The 12,069-nt window shown below is 43.6% G+C and overlaps 1 gene segment (V, D, J or C); it reads right to left on the reverse strand.

Annotated features, from left to right (window-relative positions):
- LOC131835184 (immunoglobulin heavy variable 3-74-like) overlaps nucleotides 1–7,478 on the reverse strand; it is a 35,261-nt gene extending 27,783 nt beyond the window's left edge. Inside the window, 1 exon segment of the V gene segment in view lies at nucleotides 7,336–7,478. Within this exon segment, the coding sequence occupies nucleotides 7,336–7,381 (46 nt within the window).
- Nucleotides 7,479–12,069: the final 4,591 nt, after the last annotated feature.

Genomic DNA, 12,069 nt, shown 5'->3' on the forward strand with positions numbered 1-12,069 from the left:
GATCACAACGAACACCAAGGAAGTAGAAACAATCATCAGAAGTTATTATCAACAGTTATATGCCAATAAGCTAAGCAACATAGATGACATGGATTCATTCCTGGAAAATTATAAACTCCCAAAATTGAACCAGGAAGAAATCGACAACCTGAATAGACCGATATCTAGTAACTAGATTGAAGCAGTGATCAAACACTCCTAAAAAACAAGAGCCCAGAACCTGACGGATTCCCTGGGGAATTCTACCAAACTTTCAAAGAAGAAATAACACCTATTCTCCTGAAGCTGTTTCAAAAAATTGAAGCAGAAGGAAAACTTCCAGACTCTTTCTATGAAGCCAGCATTACCCTGATCCCCAAACCAGGCAATGACCCTACCAAAAAGGAGAACTTCAGACCAATATCACTGACGAATATGGATGGTAAGATTCTCAACAAGATGCTAGCCAACAGGATGTAACAGCACATTAAAAAAGATAAATCACCATGACCAGGTGGGATTCATCCCTGGGCTACAAGGATGTTTCAACATTCGCAAATCAATCAATGTGATACAAAAAATTAATAAGAGAAGAGAGGAGAACCACATGGTCCTCTCAATCAATGCAGAAAAATCATTTGACAAAATCCAGCATCTGTTCCTGATTAAAACGCTGCAAAGTATTGGGATAGAGGGAACATTCCTGAACCTTATCAAATCTATGTATGAAAGTCCCACAGCAAATATCATCTTCAATGGGAAAAAAATTGCAGCCTTCCCGTTGAGTTCAGGAACAAAACAAAAATGCCCACTTTCACCACTCTTGTTCAACATAGTATTAGAAGTCCTAGCAACAGCAATCAGACAACAAAGAGAAATAAAAGGTATCCAAATTGGCCATGAAGAGTCAAACTCTCTCTCTTCGCAGATGACATGATTCTTTATATGGAAAACACAAAGGACTCCATCCCCAAATTATTAGAACTCATACAGCAATTCAGCATCGTGGCAGGATATAAAGTCAATGTACAGAAATCAGTGGCTTTCCTATACACTAGCAATGAAAATACAGAAAGGGAAATTAGAGAATCAATTCCATTTACTATAGCATCAGAACCATAAGATACCTGGGAATAAACCTAACCAAAGAGGTAAAGGATCTGCACTCGAGGAACTACAGAACACTCATGAAAGAAATTGAAGAAGATACAAAAAGATGGAAGACCATTCCATGCTCCTGGATCAGAAGAATAAACACTTTTAAAATGTCTGTAATGCCTAGGGCAATCTATACTTTTAATGCCATTCTGATCAAAATTCCACCGGTATTCTTCAAAGAGCTGGAGCAAATAATCTTAAAATTTGTATGGAATCAAAAGAGACCCCGAATCGCTAAGAAAGTGTTGAAAAACAAAAATAAAGTTGGGGGCATCACGTTACCTGATTTCAAGCTTTATTACAAAGCTGTGATCACCAAGACAGCATGATACTGGCATAAAAACAGACACATAGATCAGTGGAACAGAGTAGAGTGCTCAGATATGGACCCTCACTCTATGGTCAATTAATCTTCGACAAAACAGGAAAAAAATATACAGTGGAAAAAAGACAGTCTCTTCAATAAATGGTTCTGGGAAATCTGGGCAGCTATATGTCGAAGAATGAAACTCGACCATTCTCTTACACGGTACACAGATATAAACTCAAAATGGATAAAAGACCTCAACGTGAGACAGGAATCCATCAGAATCCTAGAGGAGAACATAGGCATTATTCTCTTCGATATGAGCCACAGCAACTTCTTTCAAGATATGTCTCCAAAGGCAAAGGAACAAAAACGAAAGTAAACTTTTGGGACTTCTTCTAAATCAAAAGGTTCTGCACAACAAAGGAAACAGTCAAAAAAACAAAGAGCAACCCAAGGAATGGGAGAAGATATTTGCAAATGACAGTACAGACCAAAGTTTGATATCCAGGATCTATAATGAACTCCTCAAACTCAACACACACAAAACAGACAGTCATATCAAAAAATGGGCACACAATATGAACAGACACTTCTCCAATCAAGACATACAAATGGCTATCAGACACATGAAAAAACGTTCATCATCACTAGCCCTCAGGAAGATTAAAATTAAAACCACATTGAGATATCACCTTACACCAGTTAGAATGGCCAAAATTAACAAGACAGGAAACAACATGTGTTGGAGGGGATGTGGAGAAAGGGGAACCCTCTTCCACTGTTGGTGGGAATGCAAGTTGGTGCAGCCTCTTTGGAGAACAGTGTGGAGATTCGTCAAGAAATTAAAAATAGAACTTCCCCATGACCCTGCCATTGAACTCCTGGGTATTCATTCCAAAGATACAGATGTCATGAAATAAGTGCCATCTGTACCCCAATGTTTATAGCAGCAATGGCCACGGTCGCCAAACTATGGAAAGAACCAAGATGCCCTCCAATGGACAAATGGATAAGGAAGATGTGGCCCATATACACTATGGAGTATTAGGCCTCCATCAGAAAGGATGAATACCCAACATTTGTAGCAACATGGACGGGACTGGAAGAGACTATGCTGAGTGAAATCAGTCAAGCAGAGAGAGTTAATTATCATATGGTTTCACTTATTTGTGGAGCATAACAAATATCATGGAGGACAGGGGGTGTTGGAGAGGATAAGGGAGTTGAGGTAAATTGGAAGGGGAGGTGAATCATGAGAGACTATGGACTCTGAAAAACAATCTGAGGTATTTGAAGTGGTGGCGGGGTTGGAGGTTGGGGTACCAGGTAGTGGGTGTTATAGAGGGCACGGATTGCATGGAGCACTGGTTGTGGTGAAAAATAATAAATACTGGTTTTCTGAAAATAAATAAATTAATTAAAAAAAGAGAGAGAAGTCTAAGCCAAAATGGGCCCCAATGTAAGATTTATGAAGTATACAAACAAAAACAAACAGAAAGAGTGACAAAAGTATTTGACACGAGAAGTTCATCAAAAAGAACTCCAAGTATAAGATTTATATACTATTAGTAAAACTCAAATACACAGAAACACTGGTGGATGAAAAAGATGGGAGAGTAGTTATAAATTTTCAGTGTGTGCGAGGAAGGTTATTTTGATTTTTCTTCATGTATCTTGATATCTTTGTTAAAGGACTCAACTTTCCTAATAAAGGGGGATTAAAAATTGGCTTACCTATAGCGTTAGCATCCATTGGGGGAATGAGATTATCTTGAAGTTTAACTCTATATTAATATTAAAAAATAAAATTATAAAAGAATAAACTAAACTAAATAAAATTAAATTAAAAAATTAAAAAATAGAAAAGCAAAAGGAAAACGGGTATATGTATCAAAATGTTCAGGTTAAAATGTTTCTATGGAATTTGATGTACTGGACATCTCATTGAGTTCGTAAGTAGGTTAAAAAATTATCTATAAAAAAATGAACCAGAATATTGGGAATGATTTAAAAATAAAAATAAAGGTTGTATCTATGAAGTCTTGGTGGTTGTTCCCTTGTAGTCTTTTTTTTTTTTTTTTTTTTTTTTTTTTTTACCCTGGTTGGCTTCCTGGGGGAAGGGCCTGCCATGTGTTTTTTCAGGCAGTGTTCCCTGAATTAAGTCCTCCAGGCCCCCTCAAGAGGGTGGGCTCTGAGGAAACCTGTTTTTCAGGCCTTTGTTCTCTGGAAGTTTTTATGTTTGTTCATTTGTTTTCTCTTCCCTTGACAGCTTTTGATGGTCTTTGGAGGTTTAGAGGAAAGAGATTGCACCCAGACCTCCCTCTCAGAGAGAAACCTCAGTCTATTCCCCTCTGGGAGCTGCAGAACACATAAGTTCCCCCTTTGCCACAGGAAGAGCAGGTCCCATGTTGCCGGCCCTGGGGACACAGGAACTCCTGCTTGTATCCAAAACGACAACAGTGGTGGCTCTCTGGGCAGCTCCAGACTGCCAGAGAGGTTCCAAACAGTGATAGCACACTGATATTTTCCTGCTGGCCTGGACTGACAGTACTCAGGCCTTCCAGGAGGGAGAGCACTGGGATGGCACTTGCATGCACCTCTCTCATGGGAGAGTGTGGGGCACGACTCAGGCTTAAATAGCAGGACATGGTGTGCCTGTGGGTACTGCAAAAAAGTCTGTGCTTCTGCTGGCTGACATGGCTCCCAGATCCTCATGGGAGCTGGACCTCAAGTGCTCTCAGACCTGCTTGTGGCTCAGGGAACAATACATGGTTTCCTCACTGCACTCTCTCTGGCTCAGCACCAGGGGTGGCTGTCCTGGGTCCAGGTACTTAAGCCTCTGTCCCTAACCACCCTGATTCCCAGAACTTCCCCCTGCAATTCTTTGTTCTTTTTGAGTGCTTTCAACCAGACTCCAAGTTAATGCTGGTCCCCAGTGGCAGGGTGCTCTCCTATTTCCAATGGGTCTCTTCTGGTGGCTCCCTCCCCCTTTTGTTTATCTTCCCATATTAGTCCAATGTTACCACTCCACTGTACCTGCCCACTGGTGTCTTCTGCCCCCATAGAGATCCAGACGTGTATAATTCTAATCTCAGGCTGATTTCATGGGTGATCGGATTTCATTGGCAGGTAATCAGCTCACTTTAGGGTACAGGTTGAAAAGGGGCCTCCTCCTACTTCCCCGCCATCTTGTCTCCCCCTAACTATTATGTTTTATATTTTATACTAAATAACTCTACAAATAATAAAATAATGGGAAGTGGGCATTATAATATTTTGAATGAAAATCCCAAGCAGATTGTTATTTTAGGTTGTTTTTATAAGTTATATTGCACAGTAAATTCATCTGTTAAATATAATTATGTGAACTCTTTTTGGCTGTAAAATATGTTACCAGTTATGCAAGTAATTCCAATAGTACTTCCAGGAGTAGCAGAATCTAAAAATATACAGATTTATAGTGTAATAATTCATCAGAGGTTATCAGTAAATGAAACATACCAAGGTTATTATGAAAAGAAGGATATGACAATTAGGCAATGCATCAGACATTTTCTGCCAATGTTTGTATATTAGAACAGAAAGAAATGTATATATACCTCATAAGAAACACAGCTAGGGACAGCCTGCTGATTATGCAGAGAAAAAACTGAGAGATGAGATTTGGGGAACAATGGAGAATACTAAAAGTCCACAGTTGCTCAAGAGAACTTGGTGGTGATACAGGTAAGTGAGAGAGTCTGTGAGGTTCTGCACACCTGGGACTCCTTGTCCAGGTTCATCTGGATCAGTGAACACAACACAAGGAGACTCACAGGAGGCCGGTACACTAGATTGGTAACTATTCTTAGACATTCCTGTAATGTATTAAATACACACACAGGACAGCTGCCAACACACGGAAGACCCGCTAATTAGTTTCCTTCTTCTTGGGAATGACCACCCCAAGATGCTTCATGCTGAGGTGAGGAGTGGGCCTGACCCTCCTCCAGCTACAGGCAAACAGATTCACCTCAGACACAGAAGATGCATTCCATGCAGACCCCCCCCCCCCCGACGTTACAAGAGTAGAAGGACTCTGAGTGGAAGGGCCATTCCTGTGACTCCTCTGATGTGCGGAGATCAGTACTGGTTTCATAGGAAATCAAGAGAGCAAACATCCCAGAAGATATTTATGAATTCTCTAGGGGAAATCCTGGCCAGTTCAATGGGACAAAAGCAGGGATATGAGACAAAGTGACAGTATTGTCTCATATAGTACTTGCTATATTATTTTATTTCTGGGTCATGGTTTAAGCCATATATCCCCATTTCAGCCCCACTTCAGTGCCCTCCCATCATGGTAGACATTCATTATTGAACCTTTCTTTATCTGACACTTTCTGATCTGGACAGTGTAACAGGACACCAGTTCCATGGGGCTCAGGATACAGGACAGGTTGGGAGAAAAGTCAGAAGAAGGAGAGAATGAGGTTGGGGGGTGGTTTCTGATGGATATTCAATGGATAGCACAGGGTGGGCAGGGATCTGCCAGCTGGACCTCAGGATTCACATGGATTCCCTGTGTGGAAGCTGGGAAACATGTCTCAAACACAGTCACCAAGGACGCTCTCATGGACTCTCCCCACCAGAACAGGACCCAGCAGGAAAGGGATGGCTTTTCCTCTCTGGATTGTCATCCCACCAGTTTCATGGGGAAATCTGAGCGTCCCTCATAGCAGGTGGACTCCTTTTTCATCCAGGAAATGCAGCGGTGCCTACAGAAGGGCAGTTTCTGATCACCTGTGTCTGCCCACATGTATTATGAGCCAGAGGATACACTGGAGCCAGGAGGACAAGAACTGACTTGGGCAGTCATAAACATGTGGGGACTGTGTGTGCCCCACTGAGGGCAGAGAAGAGGCATGCAGCATGCAGAGAGCCTGGGCTGTGCAGGTGTTTCTCAAGGACGATGGGAATTTGCAGCATGTGCTTCTGTGGAGAACAAAAATGGGACATAGAAGAGGTTGATGAAGGGAAGATCCCCAGAGACTGGTGAGATCTCTGCTGTGTGGAAGCAAAGTTATATTCTTGTAGTTGGCTGCATGGAGAACATAAGCTATGAGAGATGAAAGAGAAAAAAAAATGTCCCTGTGGGATTATGGACATTGGGGAGGGTATGTGATTTGGTGAGTGCTGTGAAGTGTGTAAACCTGGTGATTCACAGACCTGTACCCCTGGGGATAAAAATATATGTTTATAAAAAATAAAAAATTAAAAATAATAATTAAAAAAAATGTCCCTGTGGACAGCTGAGAGTCTGGAGAGGAAATCCCTGATCTCAAATGGAAGTCCTACCCCACTGCACCTGCTCCTGGGTCTGGTCTCTGTTGTGGATGCTGAGTGCTCTCTGCTGCCCTGAATGCCCCTGCAGCTCAGCCCATCCTGTGTCAACAGGGAGGTTTCTGTCCTGGCTCACACTGAGGGCCTATCACTGTGTCTCTCGCACAGTAATACACGGCCGTGTCCTCAGTTCTCAGGCTGTTCATCTGCAGATATAGCGTGTTCTTGCCGTTGTCTCTGGAGATGGTGAATCGGCCCTTCACAGAGTCTGCGTAGTATGTGCTACTTCCACCATCGCTAATACCTGCGACCCACTGCAGCCCCTTCCCTGGTGCCTGGCGGACCCAGTACATGTAGTAGTTGCTGAAGGTGAATCCAGAGGCTGCACAGGAGAGTCTCAGGGACCCCCCAGGCTTCACCAGGTCTCCCCCAGCCTCCACCAGCTGCACCTCACACTGGACACCTGCAGATGGAAGACATCTTGGTCAGGAAATTATCACATATCCTGTTTTTTTCTCACTCATATCCACTCACATACTCAATTTCTTTTTTTCTCCATACGTTACCTTTTAAAAGAGCAAGAAGGAAAATCCAGCCCAGTACAAATTCCATGGTGAGTTGTCTGTGTTCTGTTCTGATCACTGAATGAACACTTGGGTATCCCGGGCCTGGGGCTCCTCTCCCAGCTGCAGGATCTGGCTGTGCTGGTTAAATAAGCAGAGGACAGGCCCTATTTGCATGTCCTCTGGCTATATATTCAGCTTAGGGATCTATTCTGACAGAAAGGCAGTGACCCAAGCCGTTGTGAATACCTTTAATTTAGTGCCAATGACAAATTTTGAAAAAAATTTTTTTTATTATATAACTTTCCAGTGTGTATACTTGTTTGTAGGGTGTCCATGAACATATATGGGGTGAGACTGACCCCAGGATCTAGGTCAGTGCTCCCCCTACAGGAATTGCTGCCCCCCACCCCGAATCATCTGCAGAACAGAGTGTCAGGATATGCGGCATATGGAACCCATCCTGTAATGGGGATGGATTGATTTTGCTTATTTTATACTTTACCATAAATTTAGAGAATATCAGCATCGTGTTGGTGTGTTTTCATATCTTCTGATCTCTCTATGTCCTTCCGGAATCACCTCTGCTATTACCTATAATTAAGTTTGATGTGTATACTCGACACAAGATCAACGGCCCACAAAAGGAGTGTGTGATATGATAACACAGGTGCTGCAATTTACATTATTGACAGTGAGCGCACCAATTCTCCCTAAAATGTCCAGATTTCCCCCTGGAATTCCTCCTTCCCTTTCCCTTGTCCTCCCTGTTCCCACATAACTATTGTTCTTCTTCATGTCACTTTATATTGGCTTTAATTCTGTAGAATTCATAAATGGGATATTGTACTCTGTGTACTTTCTCTGTAGGGCTTCTTCGCCCCAGAGTCAATCCGTGTGGATAAGTCGTGTTGTTGCCTGCATCAGGAATCACTAGTTTTAATGACTGACAGCTCTGAAGGCAGCATTTGGAAGCACCAGCTGGAGGAAGATCTGAAAGAGCAGAAAGAAGCCACTTGCTTCAGCCTCATTCACACACCCTCTTGACCCAGGAGTTCTTTGCTCCAAAAAGAGATGAACTCCCTTGTTGTTCAGGAATGGCTTCTGCTGACTGTGGAGAAAATAACTAAAGACAGCCAGAGGTGGACCAGAGAAGGTTGAGTTAGAAGCTCAGAAAGACCTGTCCATGGAAGATGCAAGGGACCATGAGGAAGAACAGCATTGGGGAGCTGTCCTGCTGCAGAAGAAACCTGTGCAGGAACAAATCCGACACTCAGTCACCAGCCTGTGGATGTCATGTCAAGTGGCCAGCCTCTGACTATGCACATAACTCCCACATTCTCCACTCAGCTCCACTGCTAACCTCAGCTGTGAGCTGCATGCACCACCTGGGAACAGCAGTTGCTCTTTGCCTCAAAACAGGAGACTTCATTCCTTCTCACTACTGCATGGAGAGTACCCATTTCTGCCGCTACACCTGCCCACACTCCCACAGAGTGTGGACAGAGTGGACATGTGTGGAATCTCCTTTTGTTGAGAATAGTTTCCCTGCATTACTGAGGCTCATTAGGAGGCTCAGCATATGTGTGTCTCCTACTGACTCCAAGAACTTACTTACATTGAGCCATTTTGGACCTTGACTGTGGTATTAACTGTGACTAGAATATAGTCTCTGTCAAAACAGTGCAAATGTATTGCTACTCTGCCACCCTCCTGGTTTTCTATTTTAATCAGAAAATAAGAACCATTATGCTTTCCTGAAAACATGGTCTCTGTTTGAGACTCTGTCCCTTTCTTCGTACAAAGTGTATTTAGAACAAAGGAGTGGAACTCCAATGGGAATGCCTCTGGAACTGCACAACCAGGAAGAAGACTGTGTTAGCCCACATGGAGCCTCCTGGCAGCTATGTCATGCTTTGGGACAGAACTGGTGAGAAGCCACATTGTTCCTTGTAGGTGCTGACAATAACAGGGAACACCGTGCTCTACAGACATGCATCAGTCTTCCCATAAGCTGGAGTGGAAGCCAGATAGTTGATTTCCTTCTCTGATTTTGTCTCCCAATGTTTTCCACTCTGTTAAGCCCCTTTATTGGTCACCTTCTTAGGGGGAAATGAGTAGTTTGAGAGGAATGTCCATGAGCGTTGGAAAGCACAGGTTCTGTCCTTAGAGGAATGTGTGCCATAAGGGTTTCCTGTCCTTCCCAGTTTTGTTAACTTCCTCCCAGGATCCACTCGGGAGGGTGACCATATGTGCTGGGCTTCACACAGTCTGTGCCTTCTTCCCTCATTTTGCTTTTTCTCATCTGCTAGACATAGTCCCGAGACATGGTTCAGCTCAGCTAAAAACTTCCTCAGAAGTCCTTCCTTGACCACATGGCCTCTTCAGGTAAGAAGATTACTTACTTTTCGTGGCTCCCAATGTTCCCCATGTGCATCTCCCTCAGAACATGTATACCACCATGGTACTTGTTCACAAGCAGGTAGAAGCAGAGATGCCTACAATTTTCTTAGACCTCAAAGACAAGAGGTATCTTCATCACCTCTGCACTGTGGTGGTGCAGAATTCATTCAGTGCATGTTTAATAGTGGTTTTCCTGCAGACTGGCCATTGCTTATGACCTCTAATCTTTATATGTACCTGCTCTTGTACGTGGGGACAGAACAGCATCCATATTCTGTCCAGGCAAGTTCTAGGCACCATGTAATGTAGTCAACCTATCGGACATTCTTTCCACTAGTTCATGCAGTGAACGTTATGAAGAGGCCATTGTAGTCTCAGTGATGATGACAAAAAAAAACAAAAAACAAAACAAAAAAAAAAACAAAAAAACATGATTTCCAGACCCTGATCATTCTGAAGACCCACAAATGAATACAAAATGCAGATCCTTTATTCTTTACTCAGAAGTCTAGTGTACAGTTCTATAACTGTTTGTGTAGATCATTAACTAATATTTATTTGGTTCTAACTGCACAAACTGTAGCCCTCCCTGGACTCTGTGAATACAGCAATGAACAGAAATAGAAGAACTTGCCTTTGTGGGGCTTACCTTTGATGAGGGAAGACAAACCACAAATCAGCAACAACCCACTCTTTCTCCACATGGTAAAGGGTTCTCTGACTGACTCTGGTGTGGGGAATAGTTAGGAGTGAGACAGGGACATGGGAGATTGGTATCTGCAAGGTGAGGAGATTCTTTCTTGTGTCCAACTGAAAACTGATAGGAGCTCTGTCCAGGGTGGCAGCAGTGAAGGGGTGAGAAATGGTTGAATTCTGAGTGCATCTTGAACTTGTCACTGGCAACAAAAGGGGGAGGGAGCCACCAGAGGCGACCCATTGGAAAGTAATATCCCAATACGAGAGTGCCCTGCGCCTGGGGACCAGCATTAACTGGGGAGTCTTGTAGAAAGCACTGAAATAGAGCAAAGGACCACGGGGGTGTGGGGGGATTGCGGGAATAGGGGTGTTAGGTTCCAGGCTTAAGTCTGCAGACCCAGGACAGCCACCCTTGGTGCAGAGCCAGAGAGAGTGGAGCAGAGAAACCAGGTCATGGTCCCTGAACCACCAGCTTGCCTGAGAGTGTGTGGCGCCTGGCTCCCATGAGGGGCTGGGAGCCTTGCCAGCCAACATAAGCAAAGCCTTTTTGCAGTCCCCACATGAGTACCCTGCCATGCCATCAGAGTTTGAGTCCTGTCCCGCGCCCTCCCTTGAGAGAGGTGCACAAAAACGCCAGCCAGGTGCTCTCAGACCTGAAAGACCAGGTACTCCCAGCCCTGGCCAGCGGGAAAATCTCAGTGTGTGATTGCTGCTTGGAACTTCTCTGGCAGTCTGGGCTGCCCAGACAGCCGCTGCTGCCATGGTTTTGGGAACAAGCAAAAAATCCTGAGTCCCCAGGGACCGCGACTGGGAACCTGCTCTGCCAACAGCCAAGGGTGGATTTATTTGGGCTCTGCAGCCAGACGGAGGCTTCTCTCTGAGAGGGAGGTCAGGGTGACATTTGCTTTCCTCTAAACCTACAAAATCCATCAAAAGCGGTCAAGGCGATACTCGAATGTTTATAGCAGCAATGTCCACAATAGCCAAACTATGGAAAGAACCTAGATGTCCATCAACAGATGAATGGATCAAGAAGATGTGGTATATATACACAATGGAATACTATGCAGCCATCAAAAGAAATGAAATCTTGCCATTTGCGACAACATGGATGGAACTAGAGCGTATCATGCTTAGCGAAATAAGTCAAGCGGAGAAAGACAACTATCATATGATCTCCCTGATATGAGGAAGTGGTGATGCAACATGGGGGCTTAAGTGGGTATGAGAAGAATAAATGAAAGAAGATGGGATTGGGAGGGAGACAAACCATAAGTGACTCTTAATCTCACAAAACAAACTGAGGGTTGCTGGGGGGAGGGGGTTTGGGAGAAGGGGGTGGTATTATGGACATTGGGGAGGGTATGTGTTTTGGTGAGTGCTGTGAAGTGTGTAAACCTAGTGATTCACAGACCTGTACCCCTGGGGATAAAAATATATGTTTATAAAAAATAAAAAAATTATATTAAAAAAAAAAAAGCGGTCAAGGCGAGAGAGAAATACAAAAGTGAACAATTACAAAAACCTCCAGAGAACAAAAGCCTGAAAAAACCAGTTTCCTCAGAGCCCGCCCCCTTGAGGGGGATGGGGGAACTTAACTGAGAGAACATTATTGACTGAAAACCCATGTGACAGGAC

Source organism: Mustela lutreola, chromosome 7, assembly GCF_030435805.1.
Source record: "Mustela lutreola isolate mMusLut2 chromosome 7, mMusLut2.pri, whole genome shotgun sequence".
NCBI classification, from domain to species: Eukaryota; Metazoa; Chordata; class Mammalia; order Carnivora; family Mustelidae; genus Mustela; species Mustela lutreola.